The following is an 18,036-nucleotide window of genomic DNA, read 5'->3' as shown; positions in this document are numbered from 1 at the left end:
TGGGAGGCCACCATAGCAGCCTCTTCAACATCATGACATCATCATAAATGCTGCTGGACTGTCTGATGGGCTGACGGTGAAAAAGCCGTCTGGAAGGAAACAGAAGACATTTCAGAGGCTGCAGGCAGATTTCTTTGATTTGGGGCCTTTTTCAGCTTTATTGGACAGAGCAGTGAAGATAAGTGACAGCAAAGCAGAGGGAGAGAGAAAGGGGGCGTGGTCAGAATCAAAGCCAGGCCAGCTGCTCTCCACCTCGTGGCACATGGTCACCTGCTCATCCTAGTGAGCTCCACCAGCAGCCCTTTCACACAGTTTACACTGTCAAACACTGTGTGTGGACCTCAGCTAACAATAGGCTACATTTAAGTCTGGACTACATGCTTTTATATTGAGGCAGATTTTTCACTGTTTTTATTCCATCAGCAGCTCAACATCATGAGCAGCTTTGACATAAAGACATCAAACTCAAGCTGACTTTAAACTGGATCTACTTTTAATACAGGGGCTCAAAAACAACTAACATCTTTATTATATATCAGGACAGAAAGTCATTTCATCTCAAATGAAAACAGCTTTATTTGGAATAACCAGCACTATCAACTGGTTTGGGATCTCCACCAGTTTCATGTCTTTACAGCTTCTCCAACAAAGTTCCTGTAAAATCAGCATTTTTGTCTTTATTGGTTTGATAGTGATTGATTATTCAGTCCCAATCTGCTGTCATCTAAAGAACAAAATGATGTTTCTATGAGTCAAAAAGCTCCAGATGTTGTTCACAAAGAAAACAAAGATTAGGAACTTAAACACAAAGTGTTTGGAGCCAAAATGTTCCCAAGCTGCTCTTTTTGAAATGGCAGAGGTACAGTGGTGTCTAACAGCACACTGTGGAAGGCAAACATGTTATTGTTGGATGAAACTTCATGAATCCTTTGTAGATTTGAGCTTTTGGAGCCTTTCTTTTCTCTTCAGGTGTACAGATGCTGAGGAGGCAGGTGAAGCAGGTGGAGCTGTTGTAATGCTGGCAGAGGGTGTGTCTTAGTAACTCTGTGAGGTAGAACTGGATCCAACATTGTGGATGTGTTGATGTTGGAGCCATTAAGATTCTCTGGCCACACTGTAGGATTTCCCTTTGATTCACTGCGGGGGCATTTTGGAGTCTGTCAATGAAACTCTTCATATTTGTGTTTGACACCAGTTTATAGAAACAGAGAAATGTGTCATGCTTTTGTTCGGCCTCCACAAATATACACATTTGTTCATTGGTTGGACTTTTTGGCAGGAGACACATTGAAAACCATGTTAAGAAGATCTTGTTGTTTCCTGTGGATCCGACACAGAGAGTGGACTTCAGACAGAAACCGTGGAAGAGATTTTAGAGGCCGTGTGTGGCAACAGGAAGTTTCTGTATGTTTCTGATCTTACATGTGGAAAACAACACGTGATGTTTGTGAAGTTCTACAATGATCATTGTTCTCACAGCATTTTGAGTGGGAACAGTTCAAACTGAGAGTAGTGGGAGTTATTTACTGATTGAAACAAGCTGAATGTTTCTGTGCACGATGAAGATCAGCAGCAGCTCAGCTGATCAATGAATTGACATCTATCAGTCATTTCATGAGATGAAGTCATCAGCAGACATTTGTTCTAACTGTGTGATAAATGTCAGAACGTCAGGGCTCTGCTTTAGTCACTACTTGATGATCATTGGCTCATTGTTGAATCCAGTGGCCCAGTCTGACCTCTGACCCTTTGCTGCATGTCTTCTGTGTTATCTCCACTTTCACGTCTGATCTTCTGCTGTATCGTCCAAAGTAAATATCTGAATCATTTCCAACACTTCAGCATATCTTTAGTTTGGGCAGTACAGTACAAAGTAACACATATTGTACTATACTGCCCACTTCCTGATCTTATTGGATCTGTGTGTGAGGTTGGTGAAGGAAACACATGTTTACTGAGTGAATCGCTGCCATTAGGAACTAGTTTTTCATATCACAACCTAGAAATCACACAGGACCATTTCTGCAAGTGAAAAGTCGTAATTGGAGGAAAATAATTGTATATTGGGATATTTGCCTGGGCTTAGCTACAGTAGCTAGCGAGCTGATTGGAGACCAAAACAACCAATCAGAATTTTTGCATCCAAGTCTGTGATTGGTTGGTTTTGTGGCACACTTATAATGGTGTACAGAGAGTTGAGCGTGCACAAACAGAGATGTTGTGAGCGCGAAACACACACTGAGCTCAGGTCTTCAGATGTCTGTGAGCACACAGAGCAGAGATCTGAGCAAGAACAAATGCAAAAACTGAGTGAGAGGGGCTGTTACCGTGTGTGTATATGGATAATCGCAAACAAACAAATTCATTTTTTGAATGCAGAAATAAATTTGTTCGCTCAAATTAAACTTTTGTTCACTCAAAATAATTTTCTCCTCAACAAGTAACATTTGCGCTTGCAAATTCTTTTTATGTGGGCTCAGAGTAGAGGCAGTAAAATAACCCCATACAAATAAAGCTTTGGATGTCAGTGGCCACGTAACTCTGTTCAGAGGAACTACTGAAGCAGTTTGTTTAAGACACATTAACACCGTAACACATGCAGACCCATGACAACATAATTCAGATATGAGACGCAAATCAAGTCAATCAGACGAACAGGAAGCTCAAACTGTTTAAAAATATGAATTCAAACTCCAGCATAAGAAAGCAAGGAGCAAAACTTTTTTTTATAAAGACAGAAGTGCAATGTGCTGCTCAAAGATGAGGCTAGCACAGAGGAGAACTAAAGTAAACAGATTGTAAACACTGATCATGCGATTCAATATTCCAGCATTAAAGGTAAAAACAGCTTTAGTTATATTTTTGGAAACAGACGCCAGTCCCAAATAGCATTAATGGAGCTTCACATATTTCCTGGTTTGTGCAGTAATAATGAGCAGCCCAGAGACTTACTAAGGTTCCAGACTCTGCTTCTCAATCAATCCAATTTCCTATTCCAGGTCCAGGTTTTAATAAGAGGCACTTTCAGAACTAAAGTCCAGTTTAAAACACAGACATGAAGATCACAATAATGATACTGTCAGTGGTATTTAAGATTCATCATCACAGCTCTACATATTCTTTAGAAGTCTGTCTTCATTCACGTTAACTTCAGCTCTGTGGAAAGGCATCGATCCTCCTCACAGAGAGCAGCGATCAGAAGTGGGCTGGCTTCACTTCCTTTTTTTTGCACTGTGTCAATCACATCTCGTGCTTTATCTGCTCTGCTCTGCTGTGATCTGACTGATTCCATCTCCTGATCACTGATAACAAGCTGCTCCAGCAGTTTATCCAGAAGTTTGTTTAAAACTGATTCAGAAACACCGTTAATAAACTGTGAGCAAACTGTGAACAGCCTCTTATCTGCCAGGACTTCAGCTTCAGCTCCTGGGACTCGGGCCTCAGCTGGGACATTCCTCATTAAAGTTTCTGTTCTTCATGCTGAAGGAAAAAGACAAAGATAATAGACATTTAACAGCACTATGAACAGCAGATGAAAAGAGACTTTTATAAAATAACTTTGTAGCCAGCCCGTTCTCACTCCTGGGGCGTAGCATACCGACATTTTGTCATGTCCCGCGGCGTTCCTGTGGAACGCAAAAGGTGACCTTCTGCGTTCTTATGGTCCACGCCGGGTTATGGCTGAATTCCAGTGGAATGACGGTGCCACAGTAATAGACGTTCCAGCCATGTATTCCAGCCGTAAACCTAACCTTATCCCTAACCCTAACCATAACCTTATTTCTAACCTTAACCAGGAGTCCATTATAATAGGTACGAAGGTGTATGTCTCTCTTCCTCCCTCTCCCCCCCTCCCTTCCTCTCCCTCTCTCTTTCTTTTGCTTTTTTTCAGAATGATTCATGAATGGAACACACTTCACCAGAAACATCTAAATCCAGTCGGGGTTTAATAGACTATAGCCCTTTCATCTTATGTATTGTTTTCTCATTTGCTAGTTTTTTTATTTTGTTCTCTAATCACGTTCCTGCTCCGGATGTTACCCGGTGTCGGGTTCTCCCCATTGGCCCGCGACAGCCCCAAGACTCCCTCACGGGCCCCACTTCCCTACCCAGTAACTCATTAGTTTTTGTTTTTTGTTTTTTCTTATCTCTTTTCCATTGATTTTTTTTACATTCATTCAGGCAGATGGGGCACCTAAGTAACACCCAGAGTGGTATGAACCAATGAGCTCCTGGGGGTGGGACTTAGCTCCCACCTCCGGGATCTTCATTTACACACCCCTTTGAACTTATAGGTATTGATTTTATTGGACTTTTTTTTTGTCCTAAATTGGCTTTTAAAGTTTTTTTAAATTGATTAATTAACATTTGGTTTTTAGTATGTCAGTGAGGCCTTACCTTGTAGAGAAGCCTGTTTGAGCCCCACTTTGCTAATTGGAAGCCAAAAGCTGTGGGCTAGAACCTCGTTTTATCCTCCTTTTGATGAAAGACAAGACTCTGTTTGCAAAAAAGGAAGAAAGGGAAGCAGTTACACGGAGAACATGGACTCTAATTGAAACCTTGGACTTTGACAGTGACTTCTTTAATTGGAGGATCTTGAACTGTTTGTGACCCTCTAAATAGAGTGTTTCAGACCTTTTTCACCCAGGAAAGACACGGATACAACACCCGGAGTAAAAAACTACTGGAGACCCAGGGTGGAGTGAACTTGAGGCCTAAACACAGGTAAGCCTCGTTACTGACTATGGATTTTTCCAACAGGTTCCAGGGGGCCCAATCCAGCCTTCCAGCGGAGGTTAGACGGAACCCATCTGCCAAAAAACACCACAGCAATATTCAGAGGGAGAGGGGGGACAAACAGGTCCACAGCGTGATCGTCATTCTGTATACCAACCATTGAATGTAAATATTAGAAAGGTAGCAAAAAGTTATTTCAAACTAGAAAAATTTGCATTTCCTGCGAAAATGCTGTGTGGATGCCTTAACGCTGAAGATGTCTGCTGAAAAAAGCTGAAAAAGTTGAAAAGTTGGAAAAAGTTGTATGGTGGTGAAGAAACTTAAAATTCGGCTGAAAACAGGTGAAGAAGCAGAATTTTTTTGCTGAAAAGTGTTGAAAAGCAAGAAATTCTACTGAAAGGGGTAAAGACGGAGAAATTTTTGCTGAAAAGTGTTAAAAAAAAAACCATTGCCCTGAGCAGGATTTGAACCTGGCCCTTCTGGTCTCAAGGCAGCTATTCATCTCACTGAGCCAAAGTCATTCTCACAAAGAAGAGGTGGAGAGACAGACAATTCTGCTGACATGAGCAGAAGCTGCTGAGAATTGTGCTGATAAGAGGTGAAAAGGCTGAAAACTTTGCAGAAAAGAAGTGAATCAGCAGAATTTCTGCTGAAAAGAGGTAAAGAAGCAGAAAGTTCCACTGAAAAGAGATGAATCAGCAGAATATCTGCTCAAAAGAGTTTTTTTTCTAAAAACAGCTGAGATTTGTGCTAATAAGAGGTGGAAAGGCCGAAATTTTTGCAGAAGAGGTGAATAAGCAGAATTTGCGCATGCAAGCAGTGAACATGTGCGGCAACTGTCACAGGTAGGATTCAAAACTCTGCCACCGGGTCTCATGGCAGCTGCTCAACCCTCTGAGCCAAATGAGGTCTGGTCACAAACAAAGATATGATAAGAGGAAAAATGTGCACTGTGGCGCAGATGCTGAAATTAGCAGAAAAGAGGTGAAGAGGAAGAACTACTTTGTTGTGAAATGAGGTAAAGAGACTGAAATTTGTGCTTAAAACAAGTGAAAAAGCTGAACTCTGAAATTCTTCCGAAAGAGCAGAAGAGGCTGACATTTTTCAGCTACTCATTGAGCCAAACTGGTTCTCACGTAACAGAAAAAAGGTGAAAAAGCTTAAAATTCTAATAAAAACAGCAGAAGAGGCTGAGATTTGTGCTGATAAGAGGTGAAAATGCTGAACCAATCAGAGGTACTGCTTCTGTCTGCTTCATCAGGCTGTGTACTTGTATGTATTTCTGCCATGGACTGTTAACAAGAATCTGAGGTCCATATTAGAAAAGCTGCTAAAATGATAAAACTTTGCAGAATTGTAATAAATTATCAATATGAATTACAGGTCTGTGATAGTGTATCAATTTGTAGTGGAAAAAAATGTTGAACAAGGTGGAATCGAACCCACGACCTTTGGGCTTCAGACCCGTGTCATTACCAACTGCGCCACTGGGAAAGAGAGTGGGCACCTGGAAAACAGGGTCATGAGCAGTCAGAATTAGATCGCGGTGAGAGGCGAAAAACGCCGTTTTTTGGAGTTACAAAATGTCGTGTAACTCAACAACTAGGTGGGACAGAAGCATAATTCTTGTACTGGGTGAATCAGCGGACTTTGGTGTACTTTGACTGCGATTTCCATAGCTCTTTGTATCTCCGTCGCGGAGATATGACGAGAGAAGAAACGGCTTCATTTCCAGAGTTTGAAAACTGAGAGGAGGACAGATTTCCACCCCTCAAACAAACGTAATTTATGGCTCAACGGTAAGATGACTGTAAAAACTGCTTCGACCGTGAGTGTCAGTAGTGTCTGAAGATGAATTGGCACAAGCCTCATGTCTTTACTTTGCTTTGATAAGGAGATTCAGGTCACGAGGAATCCTACCGTTCGGGACTCGCAATCGACCCCTCTGATAGATGACCCCGCGCCATTACCACAGTTTAATAAAGCCAGGAACGTCTCACCAAACCGGGTTATTTCTCCTGTTGTTCCTGATAACAACCAAAAGGTGACTGGGCCCGTTCAGGATCCAGAACCGACAGGTGCAAGGCCTCCTGCGCCGCTGGCTAATCCCAGATAGACAGCTCAGCAGAGGAGGAAGGCTGAGAGAGTCTGGATTGCCAAATTAGACACTGTACACCCTAAGGGGTTAAATGAAAAAAGTTTTTGAAGGACAGAGTCCATATAATGTACATAGTTGTCTCTTATTATTTTTTTATTGTTGCTGTGATTGTTGTTGCCTTAATTCTGCCTGTCTGTATATATTTGATGTAGCATCCTGACCCTGAGGTTTATCCTAAACCTTACCAGTCTTAACCCCATGCTGGGCTTACCCTTATCCCTGAAGCCCAACCCTGAGTTCAATCCTAAACCTAACCACCTTTTCCCCTATGCTGGGATGACCCTAGACCCCAAACTCAACCCCCCCCCCCCCCCCTCTCTCTCACTCTAATGCCCCCCTCTCTCTCTCCCCCCCCCCTCCCCCTCCCTCCCCCATCCGGAAGCCTCAGACTCAGGATGCTAAAATAATCCCTTTTTCAGGAAACCAAGTGAGGGACATGGTTCCTTGAGTCGGGAGCAAGGATGGCCTGCGCATTGGTGCCCGATTGCCTTCGGCAATCGAGCCCCCATCTTATTTTCTCCTAACCGGCCCGTCCCCCTTGTCCACCCACTCTTGGGACCCTCTGTCCTTACACTGAAAAACACTCTGCATGTGTGTATATATTCTATAACTGTACATATCATCAATGTGATTCTATTTGTGATGATGTTCCTTTAACTCTCATGTGGGCTTCATAGATAATTGGAAAACCTTCTGGAGGAAACCTGGTCTTGTTAGGAGAGATGGCATCCATCCCACTTTGGATGGAGCAGCTCTCATTTCTAGAAATATTGACAAATTTATTAAACCCTTCAAAACATGACTATCCAGAGTTGGGACCAGGAAGCAGAGTTGCAGTCTTACACGCCTCTCTGCAGCTTCTCTCCTCCTGCTACCCCCCCAAAAACCCATCTCCATAGAGACTGTGTCTGCTTCCAAAAAGACAAAAAACAAACTAAAAACCAGCAACAAACAACTTAAACATTTACAAAGAAAGAACAATATAGTATCCACATCTGAACCAAAGAGTAAAACAGTGAAATGTGGATTATTAAATATTAGGTCTCTCTCCTCCAAGTCTCTGTTAGTACATGACTTAATAATTGATCAACAAATTGATTTACTCTGCCTTACAGAAACCTGGTTGCAGCAGGATGATTATGTTAGTTTAAATGAATCAGCACCCCCGAGTCATTCTAACTACCAGAAATCTCGAAGCACAGGTCGAGGGGGCGGTGTGGCAGCAATTTTTCACACCAGTCTATTAATTAATGAAAGACCAAGACAGACTTTTAATTCATTTGAAAGCCTGATGCTTAGCATTGTCCACCCCAGCTGTGAAACTCAGAAACCAGTCTTACTTGTTATCATCTATCGTCCACCTGGGCCTTACACAGAGTTTCTGTCTGATTTCTCAGACTTTATATCTAATTTAGTTCTGAGCTCAGATAAAATAATTATTGTGGGTGATTTTAACGTCCATGTTGATGCTAAAAATGACAGCCTCAACATGGCATTTAATCTGTTGTTAGACTCAATTGGTTTCTCTCAAAATGTAAAAGAACCCACCCACCACTTTAATCACACTCTAGATCTTGTTTTAACATATGGCATAGAAACTGAACATTTAACAGTGTTTCCTGAAAACCCTCTCCTGTCTGATCATTTCTTGATAACATTTACATTTACAATAATTGATTACGCAGCAGTGGAGAGTGGACTTTATCAAAGTAGATGTCTTTCTGAAAGCGCTGTAACTAAGTTTAAGAATATAATCCAGCCACTGTTATCATCGTCAATGCCCTGTACCAACACGGAGCAGAGCAGCTATCTGAACGCTACCCCAACAGAGGTCGATTATCTTGTTAATAATTTCACCTCCTCACTACGTACGACTCTGGATACTGTAGCTCCAGTGAAAACTAAGGTCTCTAATCAGAAGTACCTGACCCCGTGGTATAATTCTCAAACATGTACCCTAAAGCAGATGACTCGTAATCTGGAGAGGAAATGGCGTGTCACAAATTTAGAGGATCATCATTTAGCCTGGAGAAATAGTTTGTTGCTTTATAAGAAAGCCCTCCGCAAAGCCAGAACAGCTTACTACTCATCACTGATTGAAGAAAATAAGAACAACCCCAGGTTTCTCTTCAGCACTGTAGCCAGGCTGACAAAAAGTCAGAGCTCTTTTGAGCCAACCATCCCTTTAACGTTAACTAGTGATGACTTCATGAACTTCTTCACAAATAAAATTTTTATCATTAGAGAAAAAATTACCAATAATCATCCCACAGATGTAATATTATCTACAGCTACTCTTAGTTCCATTGATGTTAAGTTAGACTCTTTTTCTCCAGTCAATCTTTCTGAGTTAACTTCAATAATTACTTCCTCCAAACCATCAACGTGTCTTTTAGACCCCATTCCTACAAAACTGCTCAAAGAAGTCCTGCCATTGATTAATTCTTCGGTCTTATATATGATCAACCTATCTCTAATAATCAGCTATGTACCACAGGCCTTCAAGGTGGCTGCAGTTAAACCTTTACTCAAAAAGCCATCTCTAGACCCAGCAGTCTTAGCTAATTATAGGCCAATCTCCAACCTTCCTTTCATATCAAAAATCCTTGAAAGAGTAGTTGTCAAACAGCTAACAGATCATCTGCAGAGGAATGGTTTATTTGAAGAGTTTCAGTCAGGTTTCAGAGTTCATCACAGCACAGAAATGGCTTTAGTGAAGGTTACAAATGATCTTCTTATGGCCTCTGACAGTGGACTCATCTCTGTGCTTGTCCTTCTTGACCTCAGTGCAGCGTTCGATACTGTTGACCATAATATCCTATTAGAGCGATTAGAACATGCTGTAGGTATTACAGGTATTGCACTGCAGTGGTTTGTATCATATCTATCTAATAGACTCCAATTTGTGCATGTAAATGGAGAGTCCTCTTCACACACTGAGGTTAATTATGGAGTTCCACAGGGTTCAGTGCTAGGACCAATTCTGTTTACATTATACATGCTTCCCCTAGGCAGCATCATTAGAAGACATAGCATACATTTCCACTGCTATGCCGATGACACCCAGCTCTATCTGTCCATGAAGCCAGATAACACACACCAATTAGTTAAACTGCAGGAATGTCTTAAAGACATAAAGACTTGGATGGCCACTAACTTTCTGCTTCTTAACTCAGATAAAACTGAGGTCATTGTACTTGGCGCTGAAAAGCTTAGAAATATGGTATCTAACCAGATTCTTACTCTGGATGGCATTACCTTGGCCTCCAGTAACACTGTGAGGAACCTTGGAGTCATTTTTGACCAGGATATGTCCTTCAACGCACATATTAAACAAATATGTAAGACTGCGTTCTTCCATTTGCGCAACATCTCTAAAATTAGAAATATCCTGTCTCAGAGTGACGCTGAAAAACTAGGTCATGCATTTATTACTTTCAGGCTGGACTACTGCAATTCATTATTATCAGGATGTCCAAAAAACTCACTGAAAAGCCTTCAGTTAATCCAAAATGCTGCAGCAAGAGTACTGACAGGGACTAGAAAGAGAGAGCATATTTCTCCTGTTTTGGCTTCCCTTCATTGGCTTCCTGTTAAATCCAGAATTGAATTCAAAATCCTGCTCCTCACATACAAGGTCTTAAATAATCAGGCCCCATCTTATCTTAATGACCTTGTAGTACCATATTACCCTATTAGAGCACTTCGCTCCCGCTCTGCAGGCCTACTTGTTGTTCCTAGAGTATTTAAAAGTAGAATGGGAGGGAGAGCCTTCAGTTTTCAGGCCCCTCTTCTGTGGAACCAGCTTCCAGTTTGGATTCAGGAGACAGACACTATCTCTACTTTTAAGATTAGGCTTAAAACTTTCCTTTTTGCTAAAGCATATAGTTAGGGCTGGACCAGGTGACCCTGAATCCTCCCTTAGTTATGCTGCAATAGATGTAGGCTGCCGGGGGATTCCCATGATGCATTGAGTTTTTCCTTTCCAGTCATCTTTCTCACTCACTATGTGTTAATAGACCTCTCTGTATTGAATCATATCTGTTATTAATCTCTGTCTCTCTTCCACAGCATGTCTTTTATCCTGTCTTCCTTCTCTCACCCCAACCGGTCGCAGTAGATGGCCGCCCCTCCCTGAGCCTGGTTCTGCCGGAGGTTTCTTCCTGTTAAAAGGGAGTTTTTCCTTCCCACTGTCGCCAAAGTGCTTGCTCATAGGGGGTCATATGATTGTTGGGCTTTTCTCTGTATCTATGAAGCGCCTTGAGGCGACATTTGTTGTGATTTGGCGCTATATAAATAAAATTGAATTGAATTGAATAGGGAGAGTAACTTTTTGTGAAAACTGTATATATTTCTGTTCACAAATTACTGTAATCCAAGATGCCCTTGAACGCAGCAAACGGACAGACAACCAACCAGTTTGAACTTTTTTAAAGGGACCTCTGACTCACGGAGCAAGAGCTCCTCTCATTGGTTGTTGAGACCCGCAGAATTTGAAAATGGACTTGCGCAGTGTACACACCTGTGACACAGACTGTAACTGATGTATTGTTACACTATTTTCATTCTCCAATCAAGCCAGCCTGAAGAAGGTTCATGCGAACCGAAACGTCGAGTTTTTGGCTTGCATTCATGTATCATTGTTCGCTTTTGATTTTTTGGCATTGAGCAAAAATAAAGCTCACAGTTATTTTACCAAGTTAAATGTGAGTGTCATCCGTTTGCACACAGCTGCTTAACATTACTAGCACAGTCACCAGTGACCAGTTAGTTAAGCTCAAGCCACAAGTGATACCGCAAACATGCCCACGTTTGCAGCGGAGGACCAGTGGACCATCGTTCGGCGGCGCAAAGACCGGAGAGGAGGTCGCGACTTCACGAGCGACCGGAGATCGCCCCGACCGATCAGCTACCCATCCCGCAACGGATGCAGGACCTATGCATCGGTGGTCAGAGGACGTGACCGACGTGATGAGAGAGACGTCCCTCACACATGGCAGCGGAACCAGAGGAGAGAGCGGCCGGCCCCGGACCGCTATGCTGCCCGTCACCGAGATCGGACTGAACGAGAGCGGCGTTTTGAACGGAGGCCCGCCCAGGACAGACGGTATGGGAAGCACGCCAGATCCGAACAATAAATAAACAAATTATTATAAAACCGGCAGACAAAGGGAGTGCTGTAGTCATCCTGGACAGAGATCAATATTTACAGGAGGGCTACAGACAACTAAATGATACAACATACTATTCAAAATTAAAGAAACCCATCTATTTGGAAACATTGCCTATTGTGGAGAAAATAATTAATAATCTATATCAAAAGAAATTCATTAATATGAAACAAAAAACTATTTATTAGGCTCCTCTGAGCCAAGAGGAAGGTTGTTTTACTTGTTACCCAAAATTCACGAAGACCCAGCAAAGTGGTCTGTACCATTCCAGGTGCCCCCCGGGCGTCCCATCGTGTCTGACTGTGAAAGTGAAACTTACCACACAGCAGAATACTTGGACTTTTTCCTAAATCCCTTCTCCACAAAGCATGACAGTTACATTAAAGATACATATGACTTTGTGGAGAAGGTGAAACGGACAGAAGTACCCGCTGAATCATTTCTCTTCTCTATTGACATTGACAGCCTTTACACAAATATTGATATTAAGGAGGGAATTAACTCTATCAGGAATATTTTCCATAGGAAAAGGAATTATTGCAATTATTGGAAATTAATCTTACCAGAAATGACTTTGAATTCAAGGGGGACTTCATTTTGCAGATAAAAGGGACGGCCATGGGCAAGAAATTTGCCCACGCATATGCCAACATATTCATGGCTGAATGGGAAACTGCAGCCCTTGCAAAATGTGTTAAACCTTTGTATTACTACAGGTTTCTTGACGACATCTGGGGAGTGTGGCACCGTTCTGAACAGGATTTTGAAACGTTTCTAAGCACTCAGAATAATCATAATGATTCAATAAAACTCAAATACACAATTAGCAAAACCACAATTGACGTTTTGGACACAACCACCTTCAAAGGCCCAAATTTCCCACAGACCCACAAATTGGACATTAAAGTATTTTTCAAACCCACGGACACACATGCTCTGTTGTTTAAAATAAGCTTTCACCCAAAACATATGTTTGCTGGTTTAATTAAGTCCCAACTATTAAGATTTCATAGAATTTGCACCCAGCAAACTGACTTCAGAGCAGCGACCAAAATTCTATTTTCAGCTCTCACCACTAGAGGGTACTGTCGCTCTTTTCTTAGGAAATACTTTAAATCACTCCTATTCTGCCAGTGGTTGTGACATATGCCCCATCAACATGCAAATTGATCAGAGTGATTAAGAACAACTTTCAAGATCTTGTCCAGAGAACCCAATTGCAGGGAGATTATAAGGTGATAGCTGCCTTTAGGAGGAATAGAAACCTGAGGGATTTCCTCATTAAGGTAAAAGTTTCACCTCTCTCTGAGCCGAAACTCAGAGACCAGGGGCAATATTTTAAGCACCAAAAATGGTTGCGCAGCTTTTCAAACGGAAATGTGTTCCGCTCACAGTGCAATGGTACTCCACGCTCCAAGAACTGTGTTTATTTGATTACCTGCAGAAAATGTGGAATCCAATATGTTGGTGAGACAGGCAACACACTCCTGACCAGATTCACCCAGCACAGATATAACGTGTTAAGAAAAAAGAACACACACACTTATCTGGTGAAACACTTCCTGTCACATGGCTGGGAATCTGTAAGGGCCACAGTGAAAGAGGCTAATCCCAGATGGACAGCTCAGCAGAGGAGGAAGGCTGAGAGAGTCTGGATTGCCAAATTAGACACTGTACACCCTAAGGGGTTAAATGAAAAAAGTTTTTGAAGGACATAGAGTCCATATAATGTACATAGTTGTCTCTTATTATTTTTTATTGTTGCTGTGATTGTTGTTGCCTTGATTCTGCCTGTCTGTATATATTTGATGTAGCATGCTGACCCTGAGGTTTATCCTAAACCTAACCAGTCTTAACCCCATGCTGGGCTTACCCTTATCCCTGAAGCCCAACCCTGAGTTCAATCCTAAACCTAACCCCCTTTAACCCTATGCTGGGATGACCCTAGAACCCAAACTCAAACCCCCCCCCCCCCTCTCTCTCTCCCTCCCTCTCTTGCCCCTCTCTCTCTCTCTCCCTCCCTCTCCCCCTCCCTCCCCCATCCGGAAGCCTCAGACTCAGGATGCTAAAATATTCCCTTTTTCAGGGCACCAAGTGAGGGACATGGTTCCTTGACCCGGGAGCAAGGTTGGCCTGCGCATTTGTGCCCGATTGCCTTCGGTAATCGAGCCCCCATCTTATTTTCTCCTAACCCTAACCCTATTTCCCTAACATATTAAACATAAAATAATTTACCTACCATAAGTCGGATATTGACATGTTAAATATCAAATTACTCGTCTCCTGTGGGCTACGTGGCCATCCTCCAGCGACAACGAAAAAAACAGATAAGAAAAATGTTTTGCAATACTAAAAAACAGGAATAAAAGAATAAATATAGGCATTTATGCAAGGGGGATGAACCTAGGCTGCTGTCTCACGGTCTCCTGGGGGCTACACGGCCATCCTGCAGCGAGAATGACAAACAACAAATAATAGATGAACGTAAAACATCAAAAAGCTGAAAAACTAAATGTAGATATTTATGCAAGGGGGAGGGACCTAGGTTGCTGTCTCAGGGTCTCCTGGGGGCTACATGGCTATCCTCCAGTGACAACGAAAAAAACAGATAAGATAAATGTTTTACAATACTAAAACAAACGTAAGTCACTACATATAGGGTCCCATATGATGGGGAGTGACCAAAGAGGCTGGTCGCTTCCCAGGGAAAGAAGGAGGGGCACTGTGACGAGGAAAGGGAATGGGGGGCTACGCATGACGTGCGGTGGCCCGTGCATTTCCAGTGACCCTCTATCCAACCACCCAGTTGTTGGATGAGGTGGGGAGGGTTCATTGTGTTCTCTTTCACAAACCCTAACCCTGATGTTTTTAAGCCTTAATTTGAACCAAATCTAGGGTTTTGGTTAATTGAACAGCTTTCCAAATGTTGTTCTTTTAATCATCATTTAGTTTAAGTGAAAGCAGACTAGTCACATGAAGGCTGTCCTGTTTTTACTATAACTTTATTGCCGATTTGATGGAAAAAAAAAAAAAGGTCATTACGTAATAATAAAAGCAGAAATGATACAATCAAGATGGATTCCAGCTCCCAGATGTGAGAGCCACAGCTGTGGAAGTGGATCTCTGAGTTTGTGGTTATGAAACGTTGGTAATAATCGAGCCACAAGCGTCTTGCTAGCATACCATGCTGGAATAGCAAGAAGACCTTGAAACAGACCTTGAAATTGCCAGGCAGGCCTGAGCCCTCAATCTTCTTTAGCCACTCTACAGCCTGCTTCTCTGTACTACAGACACTGTCTCTGTCGTCGAGTGATGAGTCATGCCACTTGCCTAGGCACTTTATTTGGTGATCGTCAATCAGTGCATTGGCTTCCCCGTGGATTTGGAGTTGAAACTTGTTTGTAACCCTACAACTCCTAATCAACTCCTCCTCCGGTGGATTGGTATGGGACACCAGGTCTGTCATGGGCCTGAGTCTGTCGACTCAGGGCTCATTGTCGGTTCGTCTGCGTTAGTTTGTGTTTCTCTACATCTCTCTGCCCTCATTCCGTGTTTCTCCCTGTATGCTGCATGTTCATGTTCATATTCAGGTTTATTAGTTTTCCCCAGTTCAGGTCTTTTTCTTAGTGCTGTCCTTGACACCCTCATTTCTGTTTGTACATCGCTCACTGTAAATGTCTCCATTAAAACAATTGCTGTTTTTCAATTCAGCAGCATCAGTCCTTGCACAGATAATGTTTATATGGTGGTTCCTGGTTTTCTGGAACTTATTGTCTACTGCAGCATATTTTCAAAGGAATTATAAACTATAAAATATTTAAAAAATTATGAAAGAAAAAAAATCTTATTTTTCTTTGTTCCAGTCTCAGTTACTTTGACACACATATTTACACCTCTGATGACATCTCACAGATTATGGTTTTATTCTGATGACAAGGTTGTTTACAAAGAGTTTGTAATTGCAGAGAAATATTCTATTAATTTTGGGCATGTCATTTCCAAGAAGGAACCTCAGAAAAGCCTTTGGAGCTAAAGAGGTTAAACTGAAGGATCAGTTATACTCAAAGAAAGAACATACGAAAACAAATTTGGAAATAAAAAGTAGACTGTTAGGGATTTGTAATTTATTTGAGCAATTGCCTTTTCTATTAGTAGTTTAGCACTCAAAACTTATTTGTCCTTTAATTAGATTCCCATCAGAATTAGTTAGCGTAAAACTATACCCAACACAGTGCTAACAACAGCCAAGGTCCCAACCACTGTTGAAGCTGAGATTGCTGCCACTTTCACCTGGAGAAAGAGAAAAACATCTTTTACTTGATCTGCACAGAAAATTACAAGCAGAAAATTCTCTTAATATGCCATCCAGACAATGCACAACTCTGAGAAATGCTGAACATAAGTGTTAGAATGACATGTAGTTTTTGTTTATTGTTAATGTTTTGTTTTTAATCATAATAACACAGACAGCAAAAAATAATAAACACTGTAATACATAATTAATTAATTTGAAATGTTTATTAACAAAAATGCCTTAGCTGCATTTTTAGATGAATAGCTGCATATAACTTTGTTGTAACTCAGTTACTTTTTTGAAGAAGTAACTAATAACTATAATTGTCTGCTTTTTCAAAGTAACTTGCCCAACATTGATCATTATATACTGTATTTTGCAGACAAAGAGTTACAGGACTCTCTCCCAGTCCACAGTCGGATAATCTCACCCAGTGTACAGCATGAGTTTCACACACTGGCTCATCTTCATAATACAAAAAAAAATGTTAAGTGTGTTTTCAATATTGGAGTTCAAATTATTTTTACTTGCAATAGCATTAACATAATCTTAGTGTATGTTAACTTGTTGATAACATACAGGTTATCGACAAGATTTTTTTTAAAAATTTTTGTTGTAAGTAGACTAAAGCACCTAATTAAAAGTATTCTAACAAAAATGTAACCACAGTGCACACATTTGATTTTGCTCAGAGTGGTCCAAGGGACCGCTGAGGGAGTTTGTGTGTTTGCTCAGACACATGAAAAAGTAGAGGGAACATTGGTTGTGACATAGTGTAAATGTCAAAGTGAGTGCATTTGCTAAGTTGTATGGAAGATGATTAGGTCCACTGATAAAATAAATAAATAAAATTGGAGTGATGACTTTGGGAAAAAAAAGTCTGAAGAATTCTGACCACAGAGAAAGCTTTTACTCTATTCATCTGGATGCAGTGCAGTGTTCAGCGTGAGACACATTTCATTACTCACCCAAGTGATCTCTTTAGTTGGGACTTAACCCTCTAAAAGACTAAAGGTAGAATTCTGACAAAAAGGTAGATGCCCCAACACATTTCTTACTCTCTACTAACACTCATCTTCAGATTTAGCTTCCTGGAATTTGGAACGGAAGAAAATAATTCACCTTGCAGTCCATATTCAAAATCTCCATGGACATAAAATTGAAATTAAATACTACACTACACTCACTTTTAAGAGTCATGCAAAACTGCTATCAACTGCTATTGGAATTGACGGCACGCCGCAATGTATTGTGGGAGCACGGTGCCATCTTCCGGGGCCACACAAACAAACACACTGTGTTAGAACGATGACTACAAGAAACATGCTTAAAAGCAGCTCAAAAGAAAATGGACGGTATAGAGACCGATTGCATCCAGAGGCGAAGCGCTGGTACTTGCAAAAAATAGAGTGTATCGCAAATGTGGACCCATGTGAAATACGGCAGTGGAGTAAAGACCCCGACGACTTACCGCCATTGCCCTACCCTGATATCTTACGTATCTTGTTTGTGGAGTAAGCACTTACACTGTGAACCAGTTTTGTAATTACAAATCACTGGAGGCATACATCCAATTTACTAACGGCTGGGTGCAAGATTTGGCTATTTTCAAGACGCCAAACTGTGTGTACGTCGTCATTCAAATGAAGGTAATGTAAGTCAGCTGAACTGCATAG

At 41.5% G+C, this 18,036-nt stretch overlaps 1 protein-coding gene across 1 annotated transcript in view; it reads right to left on the bottom strand.

Annotated features, from left to right (window-relative positions):
• Window positions 1-16,242: 16,242 nt before the first annotated feature.
• Window positions 16,243-18,036, bottom strand: part of LOC148098655 (phospholipase A and acyltransferase 4-like) — a 28,982-nt gene continuing 27,188 nt past the window's right edge. The window contains exon 6 of the mRNA XM_087851445.1: window positions 16,243-16,356. Coding sequence (XP_087707571.1) covers window positions 16,273-16,356 — 84 coding nt within the window. The 3' untranslated portion in view covers window positions 16,243-16,272. The remainder of the gene's footprint in view (window positions 16,357-18,036) is intronic.

This window comes from Neolamprologus brichardi, chromosome 14, assembly GCF_056152115.1.
Source record: "Neolamprologus brichardi isolate AB-2024 chromosome 14, ASM5615211v1, whole genome shotgun sequence".
Taxonomy (NCBI): Eukaryota; Metazoa; Chordata; class Actinopteri; order Cichliformes; family Cichlidae; genus Neolamprologus; species Neolamprologus brichardi.
This window is presented reverse-complemented; position numbering and strand designations above follow the sequence as displayed.